At 44.7% G+C, this 26,157-nt stretch overlaps 3 protein-coding genes across 7 annotated transcripts; 2 read left to right on the plus strand and 1 right to left on the minus strand.

The window, feature by feature from the left end:
* Nucleotides 1-1,844: 1,844 nt before the first annotated feature.
* Nucleotides 1,845-7,846, minus strand: zc4h2 (zinc finger, C4H2 domain containing). Its single transcript, XM_034543227.1, has 5 exons — nt 7,597-7,846; nt 6,730-6,901; nt 6,310-6,482; nt 2,960-3,122; nt 1,845-2,574 (listed from the first exon to the last, which is right to left on the minus strand). The coding sequence occupies exons 1-5, from the start codon at nt 7,647-7,649 to the stop codon at nt 2,461-2,463; spliced, it is 675 nt and encodes a 224-aa protein (XP_034399118.1). The 5' UTR covers nt 7,650-7,846; the 3' UTR covers nt 1,845-2,460.
* On the plus strand, nt 7,153-16,221 carry LOC117737331 (moesin-like). 4 transcript variants are annotated; one of them, XM_034543223.1, is made up of 15 exons: nt 7,153-7,197; nt 9,303-9,350; nt 9,567-9,650; nt 9,726-9,821; nt 10,008-10,130; nt 10,624-10,775; nt 10,877-10,960; nt 11,050-11,196; nt 11,607-11,703; nt 12,300-12,463; nt 12,607-12,737; nt 12,932-13,092; nt 13,518-13,610; nt 14,176-14,409; nt 15,631-16,221. In XM_034543223.1, the coding sequence occupies exons 2-15, from the start codon at nt 9,327-9,329 to the stop codon at nt 15,793-15,795; spliced, it is 1,755 nt and encodes a 584-aa protein (XP_034399114.1). In that variant the 5' UTR covers nt 7,153-7,197; nt 9,303-9,326; the 3' UTR covers nt 15,796-16,221. The 4 variants fall into 4 exon arrangements, with proteins under 4 accessions (XP_034399114.1, XP_034399113.1, XP_034399117.1 ...); XM_034543222.1 differs by lacking the exon at nt 7,153-7,197 and adding an exon at nt 8,285-8,618 and having other exon boundaries at nt 15,631-16,127; XM_034543226.1 differs by lacking the exons at nt 7,153-7,197; nt 9,303-9,350; nt 9,726-9,821; nt 10,008-10,130; nt 10,624-10,775 and having other exon boundaries at nt 9,592-9,650; nt 15,631-16,127.
* A 457-nt stretch (nt 16,222-16,678) lies between these two features.
* LOC117737702 (progesterone receptor-like) lies at nt 16,679-25,878 on the plus strand. Of its 2 annotated transcripts, none has more exons than XM_034543826.1 (9): nt 16,679-17,877; nt 18,873-19,009; nt 19,292-19,408; nt 19,778-19,912; nt 20,005-20,211; nt 20,911-21,055; nt 22,179-22,309; nt 22,471-22,622; nt 24,687-25,878. In XM_034543826.1, exons 1-9 carry the CDS (start codon nt 17,009-17,011, stop codon nt 24,849-24,851), a joined length of 2,058 nt encoding a protein of 685 aa, XP_034399717.1. In that variant the 5' UTR covers nt 16,679-17,008; the 3' UTR covers nt 24,852-25,878. The 2 variants fall into 2 exon arrangements, with proteins under 2 accessions (XP_034399717.1, XP_034399718.1); XM_034543827.1 differs by having other exon boundaries at nt 16,689-17,877; nt 19,778-19,906; nt 24,687-25,877.
* Nucleotides 25,879-26,157: the final 279 nt, after the last annotated feature.

Below are 26,157 nucleotides of genomic sequence, written 5' to 3' on the forward strand. Positions count from 1 at the left end.
TGGCATATATTTGTAATCAGTATCTAAGCAGTTGGTAATGAAGCCGTGGCATGCACAGTAAAGTGCGCCAAAACTAATAAAACTGACGCTGAATATTTTACACAAGCAGAGATTCATTAACATGACAAAAAACTGTTTGATATTCAGGCAAGAGAAAATATATCAACACAACCATGTATGAAGAAGGACATACTTTTTTTTATATTGCACATTTGTATGTCTAAATATTTCACATTTAATATTTGGTATTGCACATTGTTTTGCACTTGTGATTGTGATTATTCTCACTACATTCAATGAATAAAAAATGAATGACTTTGCATTACGTGCAAAATACCGTGCTGTGCCCGTGTCCACCACGAGGTGGCGCGAGTAGTTCGCTGATTGCAGGAAGTGCAGCTGTCATAAACACTAAAAGAAGAGGGCGTGTAAACACCGTCTGGTGAAGATGAACTTTGTTTAGAGGTTATGGTCTGTTAATGTTTCACCTCCAAACGTCTGTTGGTTTCGATACTAGGCTTTATTACCCCCCACGGGTTCATGTTACGTCACCAACTAAACGTTATCGTCGGGTTATGGGATGCAGGCTGATGTTTTAAAAGCCTCGCGCGCTGTGTTTCGTACAACATGTCGGAGGAGGAAGAGGAAGCCCTGAGGAACCACTGCCGACGGGTGACTTCTCGTGTCCGTCACAAACAGCAGCACCTCCGGCAGCAGGAGGAGGAGGAGGAGCGTGGAGGAGCCGCGGGGCGGGGGGGGGGGGGCTCTCCGGCGAGGGACAAAATATCGGGGACGAGTTTAGACACCGTAGAAAATGGCCCCTCCCTCTCCCAGACTGTGCGGCGCGCGAGACCGCACGAACCTCCCACGAGCTCATATGTCAAGGTCCCGAAGTCCAGACCGTCCCGCTTCAACTCCTCTCACTGCTGAGGCTCAACACCTTCAAGGAGAAGATGGCGCGGGTCAGGCGACACTCTCCCCGTGTGACTCATTTCCATGTATCTTTCTTGTTGTTGTTGTTGTTGTTGTTGCTGCTGCTGTGGCCATGCTGAGGAGGGTGGGGTTACTATGACGCCTAATTCCGTGTTGTCATGTCGCAGACTGCGGAGGTGGAGCTCCACGGTCCCGGCTGTTGCGTGTGTGAGCAGGAGCAGGCTTCTCTGGCCTTGAGGAGTTTTATCAGGAGGAAGAAGACACAACTACAGTTCCAAACCCTGAAGGGCAGACTAAACACACACACACACACACACACACACACACACACACACACACACACACACACACACAGACACACACACACACACAGACAGTCTCTCGCTGACCAACAATATTTGTATCAGTTGTCCAGAATGATTCACGTGATTTAAATCCCACTTTTTTTCTGTCCCAGGAGTGCACCTTTGGGTGGGGGTCCCGTTGATGCCCCTAGCTGGATCCGGGAGGAACTACTCGGTAGAGATGTGTGGGTCACAGCAACCTGGGGTTGCCTTAGCAACGACTAAGGAACGTGGAGTTGCCCTGGCAACAGATGAAATGAGGGGTTACCCTGACAAAAAAGCAACTGGAACTCATTTAGAAAGACCTCGCTGTCCTTTTTCAGGCAGATAGCTGCAGCCATGGCACAGTACTAATACAATGAAGAGGACAGTGTTGTGGTGGGGTCAAACATGTCCATGGCTCTTTATTTTGACACGCGGAATAAACACTAATCAATATGCTGGCGGTACCACTCAGCCACAGCTGTGTTTACGTTCACGCTGCTAAATAACCCAAACAAATATATAGCCTTTTGTTTTGAGTGTAAAAAAAAAAAAAAAAAAAAAAAAGACTAGATGCTAACAAGGTTAGTACAAAACAGCCATTTATTTGATATCACTGTATTAAAGTTAAACACAACACTGTTCAGAGCCAATGAGTCTGGCCTTTTTTTCCTTTTCTTTTTCTCCCGTGAACACTGTAAACATTAAAACAACATTGTGTTTTATTTAACTTCAATTATACCTATCCAATGTATATATTGGCACAAAAAAAATACACGACAGACAGCCATGGAAGCACGCATGCATTGCAAAAGATTTGAAAGTACAGTACAATATCTAAGGCAAGAAAAAAATTAAAACAGTAGCAACATGGGCAAAATTCTTTAGACATTTTATCAAGTTCCTTTTTGCATTATTGCAGTTACATGGTTAAGGGCTAGTGAACCTACTACCGAAGTCATACAGTTAGATATAAACATCAAAGCACGGATAAAACCAAACAACATGAGGACATTTACAGATTCTGCATTCATTTCAGTTGACAGTTTATGAAAAAAGGTAAAGTTGGGACTGTGGAAATTGTCCTGAAGCACAAATCTGTGATTTCAGCCATACATTGTGATGCACATGGCTGATCTTAGATCAGTGTATTGGACCAGGTCCCTTTTGAACCCGACTGAAGCTGAAGGTAAAGTAGGATCTACTCATCAGGCTTCCTCTTGGGCTTCTTTGGGTTGCGGGAGCGGCTCTTGGCCTTGCACAGTGGGCAGATGGGAGCATTACGGTGAATCTGCTGGTGGCAGGACAGGCAGGCCTGGAGAGAGGGGGGCGAATACATTTAGAGCTATCACTTCACATTATGTCTTCCTCGCTGTGCTGTGAAGATGAGCATCTTTGTCAGGTGGTATACGGGTGTGCCTGACTAAGGCTTATCGTTTTCTTTATTCATCGTTGGGGTGGTGTCCGAGTTTGTTTTCTCTACATACGGCACAACTAGGAGCCGGTTACGTCGTGGAAATTCAGAGCTTTTTTACAACAGAAACAAACCACAAAGTGCAGCTTAATGAATTATAACTTAGGTCTTAACTGAACTGCAGCTTTGTTTTTATAGTTCAGGCCATTCAACAAATACTCAAACTTGAAAAAAAAGATGCCTTTCTTTAGCGGGTGCGGCTATTTTCGGTCAGTCGGAGCAATACCTTCATAGGCGGGGGTTGCTGTCTGAAGGTGGCCGTCTGGCGTGCATCTTGCTTCCTGGAAACCTGAAGCTGCTGTGCTGCCGCCGCAGCAGCAGCGAGGGATTCTGGGATGGCGGGCTCATGCGGCTCCTTCTGCCACTCTGCTTTCTGCTTCTCAAAGTAACTGTTTGAAAAAGAAAAAAATAAGAGAAACCTGGCTAGGTGTGATGCTTCTTTAGAGCTTATGAATCATATCACAGTTGAGATTATCCCATCTACTCTGTGTACCAAGAGATGTGGAGCGGCAAAACCAAATATAAAAAGGGGGCTAAGATAGGAGAACATTATCACCAATCTCACACATCCCCTTTATATGTACTCTGAGCAAAAGTACTTTCATTGTGAGTGCTTGTCTGCTCCCATGCGAGTGTGACTGAGTGTGGAGGGCTGGGAAAGAAATGTGGCCTTGGACTTTATGCCTCTGGCTCATTTTCAAAATAAAAAAGTGATATCCCGTGTCTTTAGGCTCTCTGGTTTCTCTCAAAATAGGCTTGCAATAGAGTAGAGCATTAACAGGACAAATGAATGGGTTGTATTCCCTGTGACCATGGTCCACTAAAGCACCAACAAACTCATGTCAACATTTCAAGGGGATTAGATATGGATTCTGTTTCATAATGATCTTAATAAGGGCAAGTTAGATCTGTTTGCTACTACAGGGGCATATCTTAAAATATGCCCAAACCCCCCCCCCCCCCCCCCCCCCCCCCCCCCCCAGGTCTGTGCTGTGATTTAAGTGTCATTACTGTTAATTCGTTTTTAATTAGATTTCCACCAAAAATGTGCATGTTTTAACATCTCCCAGGTGTCATGCTTCCGTCAACGAAGAAAAATGCACTGAAGTAATACTCCAGTCAGAACTTTCTAACTATCTTGTAAACTCAGGGGAAATTGAGGAGCACACCGCCCGAGACGGAAAAGAGAGACACCGACCACCTGGCCAAGCAAACTCATCAGCGAGCTTTCACAAGAGGACGCGGCCAAACGGAGAAGCCAACAATGTGTTTTGCTTGCAGAGCAGCAGTGGCCCAGCAAAACGTTCTCCCAACTTGGGCTCTTCATTTGTAAAGACATTTGAAATTTATGGCACATCAAATATCTCTTTTATCAACCAAAGTGAGAAATAACAACACATGTATAAATGCCAGACAGTAAAATCTGTGAGTAAGGGACCTAAATCAACTGGTAGAAACATTACAGACAAACTGGGTCTAAAATGATATATATATATATATATAAACAACTTTCAACAACAATCCTAAACATGCACTACAGCCTCGATCCCATTAAACAATCTCGATCACGAAGAAAAACTAGTCGTCGCCACCGGCTCAAATTTGCTTCATAGAAAACTGTTCAATCTTAATATCTTCCACTGTTGAAGAATGACCGACTGAACTCTGGAGCTTCAAAGTTTTCTGAAAAGGCTGATCAGATACTTATCAGTGAGCCTTAAATCAATCAGATATCCTCCACACTACCACCAAGACGCATCAAAGACGTGTTGAGTACAAATAGGTTATGTTTTCTAAGCATTTTGATCAAACTGTGAAATCAACTCAATGTCTTAATCTGATTACTCTGTATTGTGTCTGCATGTAAGCGTAGTCAGGGTACAGCTGCAAATATGTTTTTCTTTTGAACTTCACTGTATTCATTTTGCACCAAAGTTCTTAATAAAATCAGAAAATACTCATACCTAATACTAATATATTAATTATAGTATTTCATTTTCACAGGAGTATACAAAAGTAGCCATGTGGTTATTTGTTATATATACTGTTTGTTTATTTATTTATTGAATTACTAGAAAAAAAGCAAATATATATATATATATAAAAAACACAGGGCGTTATGTTAGGTACGATGGGTTTGTACCGTGCCCGAGAATGTTATATGAATATGAATATTCATGACCATTGTGTTTATGATGAAGTGGTAAAAAGACAAAGAAATATTTTTCAAGGTGTTGTATCAAAGTTATAAATTCCAGTATTGTTTGAACACTAATACTGACGACACTGCTAATAGATAAAGGAGTAACATGATCCTACAGTACAGGCTTTGAATTCCTAAATTAGAGTCATGCAGCCAAAAAGGACTGTGAGCATCTCTGTCCCCCACCCCCCTACAGAACCATCAGTAAACCACTATTTATAATCCTGTTTGCTATTACTTGTGTTCTATTGAACAATGTTGTACTTGTGACTTGTACTGTGTTCAAAGGGCATTTTTATCTGAAGGCAGAAATCAGATGCATTCTCTGCTATTTACCCAATTCAGGCTGTTGATGTTATTGAGATTATACTCTGGATTAAGTTAATTTTTTATGAACTGCTAACATGTTAAAACTGTTAACATGTTAAAATTAAGTTTTGAAGTATGTACTGTTAACACTAAATGTTGTATTTTTTTTGGGGGGGGGGGTATGAACCAATCCTAATGTAATACAGAAGCCTCTATGGGACTTTAATGTACTTTTCTTTATGTATGCTAAACGTACACATACTAGTGGCCTATAAATGAAATGATATGAAATGAACCAATATGCTTTCTATGTCTACAAGCCTGAGAACCGTTGGGCTTTGCACAGTTCACAATATCAACTTGTTTTTTTACTGCTTACATAGCATCACATTCTGTTCTGCTGTGCCACGATACTCAGATGTGTCTATTGAATACTTAATAATCTGCTAGCTGCTGAATCTTCTTTTCATCTTTTCTGTTTCTGTTGTATTGACTCTAACCATATGTCATGCCATGAATTGACACTTTATATGTGAAAAAGCACAATAGAAATGGTTCATTAGTACCCAGCTCTGTCAGCACTAGACTGTAACTGCTCCTACCCGTCCTCACCTGTCAGTCAATCAGTTTGTCTGTCAGTTGTTGACTGTCTGTTTTTAGGTCTGTATGTCTTGACTTTGCTGGTCGACCATTCACTCCACCTGCATGTATGTCTTTTGTTGTTGTTTACCTGTCTGTGGATATTTAATTTACTCTGTATGCTTTTATGTTTTGGGTCTCTGACATGGATGTTTTTATTCTGTCCATTTTAACATAGTTCTCCCTTATTTTATTTTGCGTGTTTGTACATTGTATATGTAATCTTATGTTTTTAGGTTTGTTTCATAACATCTGCCTCTTGGGACTACAGATGAAAAATAGCCTCTTGGCTAACTCTGGCACATTTACAGAAATGTTTATATTAATGTGCACCGTCCCTTATCAAATAAACAAATTAAAAAAAGACCTAAAACATGGTCGCAAGTATGAATGTGTTTACAGTGTGTGTGTGTGTGGATACTGACTCCAGGGAGAGCTTCTCCTCTTCTTCGTTCAGGTTCGGGAGTCTGTGTAGGCCTAAAGTCATCCTGAGTGCATCGACGTGCTCCTTCAGAGGTTTGTACTCGTCGTGCAGGCGCCGAGTTGTTTCTAGCAGCTTATTCAGATCATTCTCTGACTGCTTGATGGTGCTCTCCATCTGAGAGGACAGAAATGGGTATTTCAGAAGTGCACAAGTGAATATGCTGTGTATAAGCTGTTTGTGGTTGTACCTGGCCATTACATGTTTTGTACTGGAAACAATACAAGGACTGAAATTGCATTTACTATATTTTTACTATGTGTTTTTGATCTAGTATCTCTGTTCTCAGAGCTGTTGCTAACTTGAAGTTAGTCTGGACTGAGATTTCTGCAGCACTCCATCTCTGAACGTAGGACTCGCTCACCACATTTATATCTGCGTGGATGAGCCGCAGCTCCTCCACGTGTGCCATTTTCTCCTGTAGGAGCAGATCCATCTCTTGTTTGTATTCTTTCAGGTGCTTCTCCTCAGACTCCAGAGCATCGAACTCAACTTTAAGACGAGACTTGATCTTCTGCATCTGGACAGACTTGTTCCTGCAGACAGTGGCACAGACAACAGAGACAACAGCTGTCAAGGATGTTTCCCTCACAGAGGCAAACAAAAAGGGAGGTTTTCTAAAGATCTAAAACACCATACGTTCTTTTCTTTCTTCCACATCGGCCATGCAGTGCTTTGAATTTGCATACAATTATGAATAACCTCCCAGACGTTTTGCGTTGACATGAAGCAGAATGACCTCAGCCATGAAACAATGTATGAAGTGCATATATCAATGTGACTTGTTATGCACATCTGAAGAAGACATCCGGGGGAACAGACGCCGTTCCAGGTGATGACAGACCGATACGCCTGCTAGCTACGCTGCTAGCTTAGCCACATCAATAATTAGCGGCGCACACATCTGGCATTCTGTTGATACACATCTGGATCGTTGACACACGGATGGAACGAACGTGCACCTCGTCCACAGCTTTGTTTGTGTCCGTGTGTCTCGTTCAGCCTGAGGTGACGGCCTCCCAACCCCCGTCGGAAACGGAGAGCTACAGCCTGAATATGAAAAGCCTGTTAAAGCCCGAGGCGTCGCAGCAGACGGGCTAACGTCAGCTAGCAGCTAGCTCAGTAACAAAAGCGAAGTCAAGGGGCCGCCGGCTACCGTTGGCCCAGACACCGCTCATCACTGCGAGCCACGCGTACCGACAACGGCGCAGTTCCGTTCCGCACGTCTCACCGTATTTCCAAGATGTTTTCCAACTTGCACATGATTTCTTGTTCGTCCGCCATGGTTTCAGCGAGTCCCTTGTGTCGTTCAGCTGTCCCGCTCGGTTACCCGTAAGGCCACGGTGGTCTCCTTGTTGATAATACAACACAAAAAGAAAACACAATGGGCGGCGTGAACGCGCAAACGAGCACGCGCCCGCAACGTGAAACCTGGGGCTACGTGCGATGAGTGGCCCCGCGCGACGCACAGCCCTCTGCCACGCGCAGCTGGGCAGCCACGACAATGAGTAACGTATCCTTTTTCCCTGTCACTGTCACATTGAATTGACACATACGGTCACATCTCCACCTATTAGGTTATTACAAGTGAGTCACAAGCACACAAAATACTATAAAACATTCAAAATGAAAATGAAAGAAAGAAAGAAAAAAGCTACAAAACATGTTAGGCTACGACCATTAAATCAAAGTATACATTGCAATGCATTTATATTGCGGATGTATTTAAAAGTGCAGCCCTCTGAGCTATATCACACTCTGCTGTCGGGCAGTTAGCGACAGGCCTAAAAACCGAACACCACACTAACCCTAAAATCACTTTATGCCATAACTTGCGCTTAAAACATTAACTCGACAGATTATTAGATTAGCAGAGTGTGCTGGCGCCTTCACTGCCACTGGAACACCAGGTGCTGAGTTAGGCCCAAGCCTAATTTGTGTACCTCTGTAAATAGGTTTGGGAATGGGTTCTAGATAAATTATATTCAGTCGTAAAAACCTAATGAACTTAAGAGGAAAGGTCTCCAAAGTAGATGAAGGCTGCCTCTCTCAAAACATGTGGGCCTCAGGCTGCCACTGGATTAACTCAGAGAGACGTAGCCTATTTGGGAGCAACACAATGGTCCATTCTCATTCAGTAATAATCCTTGTCGGTATTGCAAGCAGTTTCATATGACTCCACTGAGAATAGGCTACAAGCACCTCTCTGAAGAAGGGTTTCGCCTACAAATAAAAAAAATACAAATGTCAACTGTAAGTAGCTACCCTTCAATTTTATAATAACTTCATTTGCCTTCGTGTTTTATCCGTGCAGTAGTTGTATTGCAACTGTAGCGTTTTGACTGGAGCTTGTGAACCTGCTTTGTTATTTAAAAGCTACCAGGAGGTATTGTTCCGTAGCTCCGAACCGTAAGAGATAATTCTTATCCGACTACATGTGACGATATCATGCCCGGCTGCCAGATGTTTCTAATTGCTTGTGTTTGTTGTTCCTGGATTTAATGTGTCTCGTCACGTTATCTAGATAAACAAAACCAAAGCTTAGCATTCTTTTCCTGTGTTCATAAATATGCACCGACGCAGTCCGTCTCCAGAGGATGATCAGCAAGGCTTACAACAGTTGTACAACATTGTTACTACTATTATGGTGGATATTAGGGGCACTAATGAACGCCTGCTTTGTTTTATTGATCTCAGCAAAGTGTACAAGTAATAAAGCCATCCACTTCTCCTCTATTCTGCTTTTGTTTCTCCTGTTGTACAAGTCAGTCTCAACAACTGCAGATATGTGTATGTGGTTTGATACCAACATTCCAGATTGACGCTAAATGGGTAACATTGTTTTGACCCAGTCGTTTATGCTCATGCATCATGGAATGAACCCCATGTTCTCAGCTGAGTCTAAAATATACTGTGGGCTTCATCTTTTGATTATAGTCCCCACCAACCTCTTGCGATTGGATGCTCCTGGTTGAACAGAAGAATGTAAGGAACACTCTTTTTGGTCATTTTTCTGTCAAAGAGCCAAGGAATGTAGCATTGTGTCAGAAGAACAAACTAAATGATCACAGAATTGGTAGTGCTTTTTTCTTTTTCTTTCTCTTTCTTAACCCTTGATGCTTCTCCAGTGACACACTTGATGAATGAGCAACAAGGCTCTGTTTCCTCCTGTAGCTTAACGTGAGTGTTTTTCTCTGGCAGATAAATGTCCGCGTTACAACCATGGATGCTGAGCTGGAGTTTGCCATCCTGCCTAGCACGACTGGCAAACAGCTCTTTGACCAGGTACACTGTGCATTACAATCAAGCAGGTGCTTTGACGGGCAAGTGTGTGATTGTGATACATATTGGTACTTCTAGATAGTCAAGACGATCGGGCTGAGGGAGACCTGGTTCTTTGGCCTCCAGTATCAGGACAGCAAAGGCTTCTCCACCTGGCTCAAGCTGAACAAGAGGGTGAGGAGAATGTCTGTTTGTGAGCTTTACATCCCTTGAGGGCATAACTTTGACTCCCCCAACATCTTGATGTAAATGAAGATGTCAAGCTTATGGTTTCGGTGATGCTACTGTTGTCCCCATTGAGGCTAATTAGTATGTATTTCTTCATTCTGGCATCCCTCTGCTGCGGGATGCCAATCCCAGGTGACGGCTCAAGATGTGAAGAGAGACAACCCTTTGTTGATTAAGTTCAGGGCCAAGTTTTACCCAGAGGATGTCACGGATGAACTGATCCAGGAGGCAACACAGCGCCTCTTCTTCCTGCAGGTCGGAGATGAGCACACACATATGGTTTTTATTAAGGGGTATATTTACGACCCTGAAACATTTGTATTTCATTCGATTTGTATTCATGTAAAATGAAAAGGAGCAAGACCCACACATTTAATATTGATGTATGCTAACAGGAGCGCAAGATTCATATTCAAACAACAATAGGAATCGGTTAAACACACATTAAGAATCTTGACAAAGTGGATATCAGAATGTAATTAAGGCTGTCTTATGCAAGTGCAAAGATAAATCAGGCCTCTCAATCAAAGCACTAAAACGGTCTTAATGACCAGCGGGGGTTCCATGATGACTGATGCAGATCCCATCAACCCTTGTGGATCTCCCCTAAGGGAGTGCATGCACACTAAAGAGGGTCACATATGGTTTCTCTCTCTTGTGAGCCGCATCAACAATAACACCAGCATCATAAAACATTTGGGGAGTTGTGTGTTAAAGTAGACCTTTCTGTCTTTTTTCTGGGTTTTAGGTCAAAGAATGCATCCTAAACGATGACATCTACTGTCCACCCGAGACTGCGGTGCTCTTGGCCTCGTATGCGGTCCAGGTCAAACAAGGAGACTACCGGAAAGACTATCACGTCTCGGGATACCTCGCAAGAGAGAAGCTGCTGCCACAGAGGCACTGAGAGTCCTTTGGTTATGTTCACCAAAATTCAACTTAATTCCAGTTTCAGCCATCTGCATTCTAACCGCTGTGTCCTCTTTACTGATCCAATCCAGGGTTTTGGAGCAGCACAAGCTGAATAGAAATCAGTGGGAGGAAAGAATCCAGGTGTGGCATCAAGAGCACAAGGGACTGCTGAGGTACTGCAGTCTTACTTCAAAAAAGCCATTCATGTTTTGTTTTTTGTAAGCAGGTGTTCTGTCGCTCATTAAATTGCTCCACACCACAGAGAAGACGCCATGGTGGAGTACCTCAAGATAGCCCAGGATCTGGAGATGTACGGGGTCAACTACTTTAACATCAAGAACAAGAAAGGATCCGAGCTGTGGCTGGGAGTGGACGCACTGGGGCTGAACATCTATGACAAGAAGGACAAGTAGGCTGCATTTTCTAAATGTCTCTGACAAACCTTTTAGGATGTTATTTCTACTTCATTCATGGTCCCCAGAGGACAACTACTACTCACTTTGTTGATGCCCTGACCTTCCATCTAGCATCACAATGAGGTTGACTTTTTCCCCTCTCTTTTTTTATATTGCAACGATAATTGAATGGACTGTGATCAAAAGCGATACAGATACCCGTAGTCCCCAGAGGAAGAGTAGTAATGACTTCAAGATCCCTTCAAGATCCCCTACAGACTGAAAAGCACATCTACGCTTTGCATGCTAACACACCAACACATTTTCTTTGCTCCTCAGTGTCATAATTATGTTTCAATTGTGTGTAAAGAACATGGCAAGCTCAAGTTAACTAATGTGGTAAAACCGTGCCAACATTTCACAGGATGACCCCAAAGATTGGATTCCCCTGGAGTGAGATTAGAAACATTTCCTTCAATGACAAGAAGTTTCTCATCAAACCAATCGACAAGAAAGCTCCGGTATGCAACAGCACAACAACATTATGGAGAGGCATGTCATGACTAATGTTTAGTTAGTGGAAAATTATTTCTGCATACCAAAAATCAGACTTTGTCGAGGTATGTTGATCTGTGAGCTTATTTTAGCCAAACTCAAAATCATGGGTTCATGTGGAAGGGATTAAACAGCTGCTCCTTCGCCAGTGCTTAGGGTTGAATACGTAGTACTCATTATTTCAGCATTAGTAATTTTCAGTTTTTCACAACTATTCTTCAAGTCCTTCTTCAGAGATATGCCTATTCATATTTTTCTTCTGCGACTATGCACAGGAGATGCGAGAGAATCTCATATATTTGTTACTGGTGAAATTCCCATTTGTACAAATGTGTAAATTACAACAAATACTATAATGACAGCAGCTGCACCTTGATGTCACTCACAAACAGGAATTTGGCCTGACACTTCCATTTGCCTTCATGCACAGACTCTCCGGAAAGCCAATTGTTACGAAAAATTGACTTCATGCTCTCAAACAAAAGCAACCCTTCTTAACTGTAAAATACATCTGACTGTGTGTCATAAATCCCTGAATGCTGATTTTCTTTCTGTGTTAAAGGACTTTGTTTTCTACGTACCGCGTCTTCGCATCAACAAACGTATCCTGGCATTGTGTATGGGGAATCACGACCTGTACATGCGCAGACGTAAACCTGACACCATCGAGGTGCAGCAGATGAAGGCCCAGGCCAGGGAGGAGAAGAACAAGAGACAGATGGAGAGGTGAGGAAGGAGGACATAAAGAAGGCTTTTTTTTTTCTTCTTCTTTTACAGTTTACAGTGTGTTCTCTCTGCTTTTAAGAAAGAACTGTCAGGGGATCTAGGTCTTTTTTCAGATGTGTATTTATGCACAATTCTCCTGTCAGGGCTCTGCTCGAGAGTGAGAAAAAAAAGCGAGAAAATGCTGAGAAGGAAACAGAGAAGATTGCTCGTGAGACCATGGAGCTGATGGAGAGATTGAGACAGATTGAAGAGCAGACAAAGAGAGCTCAAGATGGTCTGGCAACTTTCTGAATACAAATGTTTTTCAAACTTCAGTTTTATGTATTTCTCTCCTGTTTAAAAACATAAAAAGAACCGCACAGTACATTTCGTTGGATCTCTATGAAGCTTACACTATGTGTGGGCCTATCTGGGAATATGTGTAGGATGATTATTGTTTTTTTGCACACGGGTGCAATTGTGTTTCAGAGCTGGAGGAGCAGACTCGCAGGGCTCTTGAGTTAGAGAAGGAGAGGACACTTGCTCAGGAGGAGGCTGAGCGGCTGGACAAGGACCGCAGAGCTGCAGTGGAAGCTAAAGCAGCCCTGCTGTACCAGTCTGAAAACCAGATCAAGAGCCAGGAAAGTCTGGTAAAAAAGAAAGCACACCTGCATTCAGGATTTAATTCAATTCCACTTGAATCCATGAAATGATACGGTGGATTCCTTCCCCACTTTAAAAGTCGAAAAAGTTATCATTCCAATTATTTTATTTACATGATCGAGGACGCATTATGGTATATTTATATCTATTGATCAATACCACCTTTAAGCTAGAAACTACGGTATTGGTGTCATCAAGTGATTCACAAATTCAGCTTGATAGTATACTTCCAATTATTCCTACTTTTAGCCAATTGAAATTAAAGGACACATAATACATAAGTGCACGCACACACACACGTACGCACACACATGTTCTCTCTAACACACACGAGCACCTGCACACAGAGCACAATGACCTCAGATCAGGAGCACTCTTAACTCTCTTCCCATTTGTGTGCGTGTGTGTATAGGCCACTGAGCTGGCAGAGCTTACCTCTAAGATCTCTCAGCTGGAAGACGCCAAGAAGAAAAAGGACGAGGAGGCGAATAGATGGCAGGAAAGGGTGAGAATTAATGAAAGAACCACGAGAGAGAGAGAGAGATAAAGGATGAATCAAACATGAGCAAAAAGGGATGTCTGACACCTCTGAGCTTTAGGCCCGGGGAAAGTAGAAGCAAGGCGTCCACCATGGAGTAGTATATCAGACTTTCAAAATTGTGATTGTATAAACTTCACGTCACTTCATTGTCCCGAGTAGCAAGCCGTGTGATGCCATAGTTGGTGCAAACAAATCATTAACTGCATATGCAAATTTCACCCAAAGTATATGCAAAATCTTCTTATACACACAATTTTAGTTTTTTTCTTCAATTACCAATGGAGACTGATGCACACAATGCTAAGAAACCGATTAAGTCATAGAGGACAACATGTTTGGGAAACTTTCCCTTCATTGGTGATCTTCAACAGGTTAAGATATAATTGAAAAGGATTGACTGAAGAACAAAAAACATCTAACTAGGGGTTAGTGTCTGAGCATGCGCGAGTCAACCAAGTGGAAAGCTAGTATGCTACTGCACTTTCATATCCACCCAAAGAGCTTCAATGCAATTTGTGTGTGTTGACAGGCGGCGGTGGTAGAAGCGGATTTGGAGCGAACCAAAAAGGAGCTGAAGACTAAACTCATGGGTGTCCACATCCAGGACTCAGTCCACCCTCACATGCACGAGCACGACGAGACGGACGAGAGCAGTGCCGAGGCCAGCGCCGAGCTGACCTCTCCAGGCATGGTCCGAGATCGCAGCGAGGAGGAACGAGTAACAGAGGCCCAGAAGAACCAGCGGCTGCAGAAAAACCTCAAGGTAAGGCTCAGTGGATGTTTTCAAATGTCCTATATTTGCTGTTCCCTTGTTCACCGTCAGGGTCAGAGGTCATGGTCAGATAGAGATTAGCAGTCCCTGGGCTGTCCTGGAGCTTTTAAGAGTGGGTGGCTCTATGGCAATGTCGGCCTGTCATTTGGACCACAACGTCTGAACGACTGCAGGATGGATTGCCATGAAATTTCCGTGCCGGCATTCATGGTGTCCAGAGGTGATGACCAAAGCCCAATGGCTTTGGTCATCACCTATTTCCTCTAATGCCACCATGAGGTTGACATATTTGATTTTGAGTGAAATATATCTTGACAAATATTTGATATATGCTTTAATCCTCTGGCCACATCATCAGCTGGATATTTTAATTATTTGGTATAGAAATAAATCTGTGCAAAAAGAATGCAATTCGCAGGTCCTCTGTCGCACTTTGATCGCATTGTCACTATGAACATGTGTGCTGACACCAGCATTTAGCTCCAAGCACCGCTGGGCCCGAGCTTCAGAGCCACTAGCTGAAGACTCTTGGTCTTGTTTACAGATAATTTCTAGATCACTGACTTCAATTATTCACAAGTGTTTTAGGATAATCATTTTAAAAGTGACTGTTTCATGTTGAATTTAGTAATAAACCCATGAGGCTTAAGAAGATGTGTGGAGCGACATGTGCTACAAGCTTACCATTAACCAGCTGCGTTGCGGTTGCCACTTCCTTGTCCCACCTCATGGAGTTTGTGGTTGGGTAATCATACTTTTGTTGTTGCTGGGAGATTTTTTTAGTGTTTTGGTACACTCGCTGTGTTGCCCTTTGACACAATCATATAGAGGATTCGACTCTGCTCTAAATATGGCAGCTTAATTGCCACCAAAATATGTGTTTTATCCAACTAAGTGCTCTCTGCATAATAAAACATTGTTGCGGGAACATTTTCATTCTATTGGTTTCATTCCAGTCGCAAATCGCATCCAGACCCAGGCCTGTAACGAATGAAATAACAACGGTCTCTATCTCACAGCCCAAACAAGATATGGTACTGCACAGAGGACTCAACACAAAACTGGACTTAATAACTATGCACAATGGCGTGTTTTCAGATGGGGATTGAGTGGAGTACAGGGGTGATGGGAGAGGGGCAAGGCTCTGAATGGTCTCCTAAAGATTCTGAGGAACGAGGATATTATTCACTGTGTGTTTGTGTTCTCTTTCAGTTCCTAAGCACTGAGCTGGCTAGAGCTGTAGACGAGAGCAAAAAGACCCCAAATGACCTGATCCACGCTGACAATGTGAAGGCAGGCCGCGACAAATACAAGACCCTGCGTCAGATTCGTCGGGGCAACACCAAGCAACGCATTGATGAATTTGAGTCCATGTGAGAGGGGCTGCTGTTGGCACAACGGAAGGCAAGATGAGGAGAAATGATGAAATAGGATGCATGGAGAGATTTTAGAAGCATAGGTGCAGATTATTGCATAGGTAAATGAATCTGACATCACTGGACGGCACATTATACTGTTGCCCAGCCTTTAATGTCCATGATTGTAATGCCATTTCATCTGAAACAAAATAGAAACAAAACACACACAAAGACACATTCATGGTCCACCTGAAATGTCACCATGCTGTCATGTATGAAGAGGTTTGCTGTTGTCCTTGTAAATCATATTACAAACACGTGCAATTCCAAATGTGTCGACTAAAGACAATGCTATCTACAGTGATTCATGAGAGAGATGACATTTAAGATACTCCCATCTAAGAAATGTGTTTATCGCTACAGAAATAAAATACACACGGAAACCATGGGATGTGCCGTTTGTCTGTGTGAACGAGAACGCATCACCTCGACTGTGCCTAATAAGGCAAACTGTTCAAAAGTTGCAATCAAATAGATGTTTGTCCATCCAATAAAAATGCACAGATGAAAAAGTGACATTGCCACTGATGCAGACTGTATAACATTATACATTTTATTAAATCACATCGCTGCATGTATAGGTAACAAAAGCATTAAGAAGAAGAGATGAGATTTCTCTCAAAAGTCAGTTATTGTGCAGGACAATGTGCACTTTATCAAACGATTGCTACCGTGTTTTGTGAAGTCAGCCGTCGGACACAAACACGCAGAGATAGCCCGACGTAAGTATAGTTTAAGTCCAAAATGAACTGTCTGCGCGGAGGACATGGCAGCTATCCGGGAGTGTGTTGTGGATAAGAACCGTCGTCTCTCAGTTATTGTATCCAGCTGGATGTTCTCGCGAGACTCGTCAACACGCCAGCGTACAAAGTCAAGTTACAGAGTTCAAACCCTTACTTGTGAGTTTTCTTTCCCGTTGGCGCAACGGGCAGTGACACTGGTTACTTTGAGAGTAAAGGAGAGGGGGGGGGGGGGGGTAGAAGTTATCCGGTCCTTCATTCGCGCAGGAGGTCGACGGGACGTCCCTTCTCTGAAACAACCTACGACGTCGACAGCTCTGAATTTCATAACCGCTGAAGCACGACCGGAGGCACGTAGGGTGAAGTGTTGTTTGATTTATTCACCGCGAGCAACCAGCGCGCGGTTGTAAACTGTCGCGACGCGAGACAGAGATGGCCTTTCGCCTGAGCTTGTCCGACTTGGAGGAGACGTCCAACTCTCTAATAATGAACCGGCTGAATCCCGCGGACACCTGTGCACGCGCGACCACGGCTGAGCTCAGCAAGGCGGTCTCGGTGTCCCTGGGTCTGGACTCGGTGTCTTCTCCGCCTAAAAGCATGCACCCGGGCTCCGGCGGCGCCTACGCAGACTTCGACTCCGCGGTGGAGAGCAGCTCTCGCCGAGCGCCGGAGTTAGAAGCGACTCGGCTCGTGAACCCGGAGGGCGGCCGGCGCCTGCTGAGCGGCGCAGACCCGCGGGACGACGACTTTGGAGACGCGTGCCACGGCATTCAGCAGGTGAGCTGCATGGAGCTGCTCAGGTCGGGCGACGTGGACGACGCGCAAGGCGGCGCGCGCGACTCGGTGATATCCAGATACGTCTGCAAGGAATCCAACTTGTTCATGAGCCCGGATGCGGAGCTGCCAGCGCACTCTCAGGTGGACGAGCTCTTACCTTTGGGACCGTACTCCGCGTACTCCGCCGGGCCGAACCTGTACAGAGACCCGCCGAGCGTGTGGCGCGCGTACAGCAGCCGATCCGAACCAGAGAGAGGCGGAACCGGCGAACATGAGTTGTTGTGTAAATACTGTAACTGTGAGCAAGCCTCTCTCGGATCCCGACGGGAATGCCACTGCGTCTGGTACAGCAAGGGTGAGCAGGGTGGCAAAGGTGGCACGCGAGCGGCGGCGGCGGCGGCGGTGGCACAAGGGTACGGCCAGGTGGAAAGTTACCAATGTGCGATTCCCCAGGAGCAGTTCACTCTGTCCGCCATCAAGACCGAGCCGTCGGTGTGGATGGATTGCTCGGATCGCAGTTTCAGGTAAAATAATATACATCATAAATAAATCAAAACATATTGTAATCATTTGCTCTGACTTGGTTTTACATTGGCACCAAGTCAGGAGCTCAGCCCGGTTAAGAGCGACACTCTTTCCATTCCACTCATTTTAGTCTCATATTTCATTAATCAGTAATACAACAAATGCAGCTGAACTTGGTGTCAAGCCATGCATGCTTTGGTCTGCCAAGCTTTATTTACAGTTGGTCTAAATGAGCGAAACATTGTTGGACTTTGGCCCTTTTTTCTAAAGTCTTTCAAATGTAATGCTTCATTCAATCCATTATCTTACTTTAAAGCTGCCCTTGTCCTTCATGTTCTTCTTGTACTTTATATCTTGATGTTACTACAGGGGGATTACTGCACTTTGCCACAAGGCAAAATTAATCCACATGCAGTAAATCTGATATTCTGTATCACCCATTCGCAATGCCAAAACCTAGTCCAGCTGCGGAGGCAGCTGCGTCTCAGCATTCAATTATTTGTCCCCCAAACAGCCGCATGTGCTCTCCGGCGGCCTTGGCCGAGTTGCGTTTCAGCATCAAAGTTCACTCTATCCCCAACTTTCCACTAATACCACGTAATACACCAGTGTCACTATAAACAAGAGATACAGCACCTGCTCGTGTCTGGAATGAAAGACAACGTCCTGTTTTTACATAACGGCTAACAGTTCTTTAACCACAGGTGTGCCCGTCTCTTAGATCTCTTACTTTGTTATTGTATTGTCAAATCTCCTACTACTGTAATTGGATCAGATTTAGGGAATTAGTTCCCCAAATGTCATAACAGGCGGCCTAACACCGACTGAGGACATGGTGATTTAAAAGCTTTTTTCTATGCCTGTTGGCCCTATTGTTGCATTCTGATTTGTATGACTGTGTAACTGTGTGGCACCTGGGCCCGCTTTGGAATCCTAAAAAGCAGCCCAATTCATTCATGTGTGTGTGTGTGTGTGTGTGTGTGTGTGTGTCCAGGCATGAGGACTTGTTTCCAGGTGTGTACCTGTCAGACAGGAGAGTGTGCCAGGTGTGCGGGGACGATGCCTCCGGTTGCCACTATGGAGCCGTCACCTGCGGGAGCTGCAAAGTATTCTTCAAGAGGGCTGCCGCAGGTGGGTGTGAAACACACACACACGCACACACACACACACACACACACAAACACACACATGGGATTGCACATATACACACACAATTGCTCATTACGCTGATTTAATTTCTTACGCCCACCCGTTCATGCAAGCAGGGCACAGTGACCTGACATTATGAGGTTGACTCACTTGTTATCAGTCAACACTCGCATATCTCTACTTTGAGTGGAAGCCGAGGCATTGTTGAACTCCCTCCCTCAAACCCCCCGGGGGGGCCTTGTTTCTTTCTTTCTGTACCACCAGGTAAGCAGAACCACCTGTGTGCCAGCCGGAACGACTGCACCATCGACAAGCTGAGGAGGAAAAACTGCGCCTCGTGCCGCTTGAAGAGATGCTTCATGTCGGGAATGAGCCTGAAAGGTGAGAAGCCAACGATAAGTGAGAGAGCGAGGGAGGAAAGTATGTGTGGCGTGGGTTTGGAAAATGGGGTCAGGGTGGTTGGATACCTTGCATGCATCGGATCAGAACACATTAATCAAATGTTCTAGCTTAAATACAATGTAACAAATCCAGTTCTGCAAAGGCCAAAAGAGCATTTTCTTGGCCAGTGGCCACTGACGGGAGACCCTTGACACATTGGTTATGATAAGGAACCGCTTCCAGTTTCTTTCCCAGATTTCTCCAGCTATGTATTGTGTAATAAATGAGACAAAACAACTTGGAAATGGAAGCCTCTTATCTCCTTGTTGCCCTCTTGCCTTCTCCCCATCTGTGTCGTCTGTGTTCTAGGTCGCAGGCTGAAGGGAACTGGACAGCCGAGGAGCGGAGAGGAAGAACAAGGGCCTGGAGAAAGAGCTGAACGGGCCAGGAAGAGAGACGTCCTCTTTGAGCCGGGAAGCGTAGCCGTCATGGCTCAAAGTGAGGGTCGGTGTGCCACGAGCTCCACGCTAAGTCAATGCTGTACACGTTCCGTAAAACATGTGATGATATTTTTCCGTCTTGTGTGTCTCGAGCAGCGTCCCAGGCTCTGGCTCTCAGCATCCCCCCGACGCTGCGCTCATGCCTCTCCCTGCTCAGCGTCCTGCAGGCCATCGAGCCGGCCGTGGTCAATGCGGGACACGACCACGCGCAGCCAGACAGCCCCGTGTCCCTGCTCACCAGCCTCAATGAGCTGGGGGAGAGGCAGCTGGTAACCGTGGTGCGTTGGGCCAAGGCGATACCAGGTAAACTCGACCAGGCCGAGGTGCGTGCCGCGTGTGGGTGTGTGCTGCCGAGGCCGGCATGTCCTAGATTTTTTCAGTGTCCGGCGTAGTGCCAGACCAGCCATATGCATTGTGTTAAAAGCCCAGACAAGGTCAGACATGTTGTGTTGATCTACAGATTGTAGAAAACCGAGAGGCGACTCAGTCACTTGATGGTGGCAGCTTGATCCGCACGTCGAAGCATTTCTTGAGAGAGACACTGAAGCCCAAGTTGCTTCGCATGAGCATACTGTTCCCAAATTCTTTCTGTGGGTTAAAGGCAGGGGTCAAATTTCATGTATGTAAAAAGTGAAATTAAATTAAGTTCCCAGCAATTACGCAGGCGAGCTCTGCAGCCACGAGGGAAAAAGTCTACTAACTGTTGTCACTGTGCAAGGCCTCCACCTTTTGCTCAGGAGATAACAGGCAATGCCAGGGTTTTATGCCAGTTACACTTACTCCATTTTGAGCAGCCGAGCCCTGTTTGTATGTCAACCACTAGAGGGGGTTAAGTTCACATTCAAGCCCAGAGTGGCAGGCTGGAAAAAGCCAACAATGTATCTACACTGTTATTCCATCTATTAGCCTGAAGGCTCCACATCTATTAAACCCACTTGTGTTATTAAGTTTTATTTCACCATTTGCAGATGTGTGGGGTCTTAAAAGAAGTGTTTTCAACAGGTTTCCGTGACATGCACGTAGACGACCAGATGTCAGTGATTCAGTTGTCTTGGATGGGGGTGATGGTGTTCGCTTTGGGCTGGAGGTCCTACACTCTCACTAACAGCTCCATGCTGTACTTCGCTCCAGACCTGGTCTTCAATGAGTAAGTCACAGAAAACACTCACTTTGCACTCCATGCCAGAGTTATAATATTGAGTTTGAATTAAACAAAGGGCAGAAAAAAGTCCCCCCCCCCCCCCCCCCCCCCCCCCTCCCCCTGTTTTTCAAACGAAGAAAGTTTGGTTCGGGTCTCAACAGCCCAAATAATCATCGTGACATCGGGTTTGTTGGAGTATCATGAGATATCACCTGTCACCGCGATTGGAAGGAACGGCACAGTGGAATAAGAGCTTCAGACGAAGCGTTGTTTTTGTTATTTTAAATCATACAATGAACGCCGCGTTTTTCAAGGCGAGACGGTAAACAACTGTGTTCTGCTTTTACCATTTCCCTTGCGTCTGATATCTACGTGGCCGCAGTGGGATCACCTCAGATGTTTTATTCCGTTTCATCTTCACGAAGCCATCATCAATCCCCAAGAATGGCTGCGGCTTTGAGTCATTTCCTCTTTCCACTACTTTTACAAGTTTCGGTTTGCACGGAAACCTCCTCCAGCCTCTTTAAAACAAAAACAAAAAATGTTTCTGACACCTCAGCTCCTGTCTTTTGTCTTTTATTTGTACTTAAAAAAAAACAAGAACAACTTAACATAAGAGTTTGTCGAGCAAATCGGCCACACTTGATATACACAAATAACACTTCCACCGCCTCTTACCAGTAAATAGTTTTCTGTGTCGAAGGAGGAAGCTGCTCTGAATGCTGAAGCCGGCCACGGGCCTTCAGAGCGGCTTCTTCTCGGCTGGTGTTTTTTCGCGGCATTAGCAAAACACTCATTCCGTCTGAATTAGACCTCTGCCACTCTGTTGGGCTGCCTCCGACCTGCATGGTAATGGGTACACCTGCCCTCGTTGCTGACCCTCATTTTTCTCTGCCTCTCCGTTGTTCCCTTTTTCCATTATCCACCTCACTCATTTCTTCTAACCTCTGCAGCTTTTTCCTCTTTTTCACTTCTGCCTCCATTAATTGTCTTCGTCCTTTCTATATTTCTCTCTGCCTGACCCTCTCTCCTCCTTATGTCGCACCCGGTGCTCCTACTTCTGCTCTCACGGTGCTTTTTTTTTTCCCTTTCTTTTTTTCTCTCCTCCTCCTCCTCCTCCTCCTCACAGCCAACGGATGCAAGTGTCCAGTATGTATGAACACTGTGTGAGGATGAAGCTGCTCTCCCAGAGGTTCTGCATGCTGAAGGTCACTCAGGAGGAGTTCCTCTGCATGAAGGCCCTGGTCCTCTTCAGCATCAGTGAGTCGGCCCTGGGGAAAACACGTCTGAAATAATAAGTTGAATGTCAGATCTGCGAGTGAAATATGGCTGAAATAGAGTTCAGCTGTGCTTCTGAGAATTGATGGGGTGGATAAAGTCTGGGAGAGTTATTGTTGTGTGCTGGCTTTTTGTGCTCACAGTGCCAGTGGAGGGCCTGAAGAACCAGCGTTGTTTTGATGAACTGCGGACCTCCTACATCAAGGAGCTGGACCGCTTGGCCAGCCACTGCGGAGAGACCACCCGCACACAGCGACTATTTCAGCTCACGCAGCTGCTGGACTCCCTCCAGTCGGTAATGGACACAATCCGCCTTCATATATGAAAACACACCATGCGGTGACTTTGTGAATAGTTGCATAAATGGGACTTTAGTTGGCGTCACAGCACGACTGCTCGAGGAAGGAAATGGTGCAAAGTGCACCAAATCTGAATTTGACCCAAAACAATACTGCGTTAACTTCTGAACTTACTAGACCGCATCAAGATTTTGTTATTTCACGGCTGTTTGACTCTAAATCGAGACGATCAGTTATTACATTTAAAATCGGAGTAGCCATGACTATTTCAGATAGATCGACACAAACGATGATATCATCCCCACTACTAATTCCTTCTCAACCTGCGGCACACCCCCAGTTTGTGCACAAATCCCCAGCCACTCAGGGTTAAACGCATACCAAATGGTCATGTGACTGCTTAAGCTTCTCTGCGCAGGCCGTATATCAGGAGGGAACATGATGAGTCACCCTCTGTAGCATTGCTACATCAAGAATAACTGTAGAGCCCCAGAAAGAGTCGACACACATGGGATGTCCACGATGCAACGCACCCTACATCTCGTCCCAGTCAGTATCATTTGGTGCCGGGCGGACTGCACTCCCACGCTAACCTATATACCGCATTGACAGGAAACCACAGCAGCAGCAAAGCCGATCATATCTGCAGGTGCAAACTTGATGACGTGCACCATAAACTGACCAGAAAAGACAAAGCTGCTTTAATATTTGTTTAGAAATGTAAGAGTTGGAGATGGAGCGCTCTACAAAGTGCTCCGTAGTGCCAACGTGTGATCTCGGAACTGATTACTTTGAAGAGGGAGGGACGGGAATTTTATTTGTCCAAATAAAAACTCAAAGCAAACTAAAGCAATAAAAGAAAGGCGAAAGATTAACCAAGTGTTGTCTTTGAGAATAAGAGTATTAATAATTGACTCATCTGTTGGAGAGAATGAACACTTTACAAATGTGTGTGTTTGATGGCAACGTGCTTTAAAAAAGCCTAAAGTCATAAGGAATCCATCACATATGTTGTACATATATTATTACTATTACTACTTTTTTTTTTTAAGTAATAATAATTTCTTTAGTAAATATACATTTTTAAAACTAAAAGCTCCAAGTCTAATTTATGGCGATATGTTCATATTTTGTACATATATTATTACTATTACTAACATTTTTTAAATACAAATTTTTTCTTTTTAAAACTAAAAGCTCCCAGTCTAATTTATGGCGACTATATGTCTTCATACGTGTTACCAAATAAATAAAGGGTCACAACAAAGGTTTTTTTTATCACCCATGCACAGTATGATTTAGTTTTTTTGCACATCACCCTGCTTCATGCACAGATGTAGCCGAGACCAACAAAGTCAGTAAAACCTGAACGAAAGCATCGTTTGAGACATGTTTGTTATTCCCAAAACCGTGGCTACATGGATTTGAAATCATTTTGGAAACGTTGTCAATGGAGATATGATCTGGTCGGGATGCGACCACTAGAGGGTGTCGAGCAGCTGCTTTTCCTCCTTAGTGCAACTAGAACTTTTAATACTAATTGGTAATAATGATCTAGGACTAGGTTATAAAAAAAAAAAAACAGTGGTTGGGGCGTGACCAGAGGAGCTGGAAAGTTTCCTCCCAACGAGAGCCGGGCTGCCTGCAGCTTCCGCCACGCGTCTTTCACTGTGGATTTACTCTTAAAGGCTCAGCTTTTTCAGCGTCCCACTCTCATCTCAGATCTGCTAACGGCGCACGAGCTAGAGGGCAGCCAGGGACCGTCTGGCAGGGCCCCTCAGGCAGAAAACCGGAGTTGATCGGGACTTTACCTTTCGGCTTTACCCTGCCTGTGGGGCTTAGAGTGTCGCAATGAGTGTCATCTTTTTAAATCGCCTCCTAAAGCTGGCGTCAAAAGACGGGCTTCAATGTCGTTTGCCGTTTCCTCTTTAATCTGTAGGCTTTGTTCTTTTTTTCCCTTTTGTTTCTCCCCCCGCCCCAACGTTGCACAAACCTCCGCGTCACATCTTTGTCCGCTAATAACCTCTCTCTCTCCGCTCCTTTTTGTTTTTTGCCCTCAGATCGTGAGGAAGCTGCACCAGTTCACCTACGATCTGTTCCTCCAAGCTCAGTCCCTCCAGACGCGCGTCAACTTCCCAGAGATGATCTCCGAGATCGTCAGCGTCCATGTGCCTAAGATCCTCTCGGGCATGGTCAAGCCCATCCTTTTCCACAACACAGCCTAAAGGAGAGGCCCCTGTGCTCGCTCCGATGTGTCGCCTGACTCTGGGGAAGCTGAAACGGGCTCCAGAGGGTTTGTGGTTTCACAAGGTGAAGTGAACCGATGGAGCACGGTGAAGCTATGTAGGGCATAAAGCGCATTCCTCCAGTCTAATTGCATCCACTTTGTTCTTCTTACTGCCTGCTAGCTGTATCTCTCTCTCTCTCACACACACACACACACACAACACATGTTTTCTGGAGCCAATTTTAAAAACACGCATTCCTTCACACGGGCTCATGAAAGGCCGAACGCCTGCCATAGATGTCTTCATATTTAACTGACAACGGGTAATATTTTATTTCAGGAGGCGAGCCGGTAGTAAGAAAAGCCCGAGGTCTGCAGAGTTCACATTGCCGTAGCTTGTGTCTGTGCGTGCAGTGGTATGACATTTGCACTCGCTTCTTAACAATGAATGTTCTTGTCTGCGCCTGAGGTGAGCGAAGTTGATTGACAGTTAATAAACGGCTGTGGCATGCATGCTAAGACACTAGTCTGTCTTGCCTGAATACAAGGACAGCCCTGATAGCGGTTCTGATCCACAGGGGTCAGAGCCGACTCGTAGTTTTAGGTGTCCACAAATCAAATACGCTTTTAAACTGCAAGTGACCGCCATCAATGCCAATTCCAGATGTATATTTAAGAATTTTCTAATATCAAAAGGTCAAACTGAAGAAAAATAATAATACGAAATACTTTAACTCTACTTAACTGTGGCAAATCCTTTTTCTGCTGTGTGTACTTTGCTTGTTTTTTGAATGCCAAACATTATTCAAGTAAAAAAGAATTCCAGGATGAACATTTCATACTGTTGTGACTTTTTCTACAGTTTCTTAACAAGTGTTGCTCGCAAGTGCTTTTGTTGTGTGTCACCATGCGTAGGCATCGTAGCTCCTGACATGACAAACCGACCCACAAAGGTCCCGCCAAGAATCCGCTAATTGTGTTGCCACACGGTAACAGCTCATTGTGTAATAAAAAGTGAAGCATGGAGTGTGTTTCTGTTTGTCAGTAATGAGGGGCAGATTGGATATCGCAGCACAAATCTCTTTCAAAAGTCTCTTTTGAGCGCATGCTTTTACGGTTGTACAACGGTTGTTTCTCTGGTAGATTTACTTCCGCCTGCTCTACGCAGCAAAGTGGACCACATAGATCACAAATCCCAAACATGTCACAGTCCAAGAAGAGGAGGAGGCCCAGCGGATTCCCATGTGTCCTGGGCCATGTCTGCAGACCCTGCCACCAGAGGCCGCTTCTGGGGGCTTTACTGC

The sequence above is a fragment of the Cyclopterus lumpus genome, chromosome 10 (assembly GCF_009769545.1).
Source record: "Cyclopterus lumpus isolate fCycLum1 chromosome 10, fCycLum1.pri, whole genome shotgun sequence".
Lineage (NCBI taxonomy): Eukaryota > Metazoa > Chordata > Actinopteri > Perciformes > Cyclopteridae > Cyclopterus > Cyclopterus lumpus.

Coding starts and splice junctions, on each gene's coding strand:
- zc4h2 (XM_034543227.1), bottom strand. CDS start 7,649: ATGGCGGACGAACAAGAAATCATGTGCAAGTTGGAAAACATCTTGGAA. Junction 6,483..6,729: donor TCCACGCAGATATAAATGTG/GTGAGCGAGTCC, acceptor CTGTCCTCTCAG/ATGGAGAGCACCATCAAGCA. Junction 3,123..6,309: donor GAGGAGAAGCTCTCCCTGGA/GTCAGTATCCAC, acceptor TTTTTCAAACAG/TTACTTTGAGAAGCAGAAAG.
- LOC117737331 (XM_034543222.1), top strand. CDS start 8,538: ATGACTCCACTGAGAATAGGCTACAAGCACCTCTCTGAAGAAGGGTTT. Junction 10,131..10,623: donor AGCGCCTCTTCTTCCTGCAG/GTCGGAGATGAG, acceptor TCTGGGTTTTAG/GTCAAAGAATGCATCCTAAA. Junction 14,410..15,630: donor GGCTGCAGAAAAACCTCAAG/GTAAGGCTCAGT, acceptor GTTCTCTTTCAG/TTCCTAAGCACTGAGCTGGC.
- LOC117737702 (XM_034543826.1), top strand. CDS start 17,009: ATGGCCTTTCGCCTGAGCTTGTCCGACTTGGAGGAGACGTCCAACTCT. Junction 19,010..19,291: donor CTTCAAGAGGGCTGCCGCAG/GTGGGTGTGAAA, acceptor CTGTACCACCAG/GTAAGCAGAACCACCTGTGT. Junction 19,913..20,004: donor CGTCATGGCTCAAAGTGAGG/GTCGGTGTGCCA, acceptor TGTCTCGAGCAG/CGTCCCAGGCTCTGGCTCTC.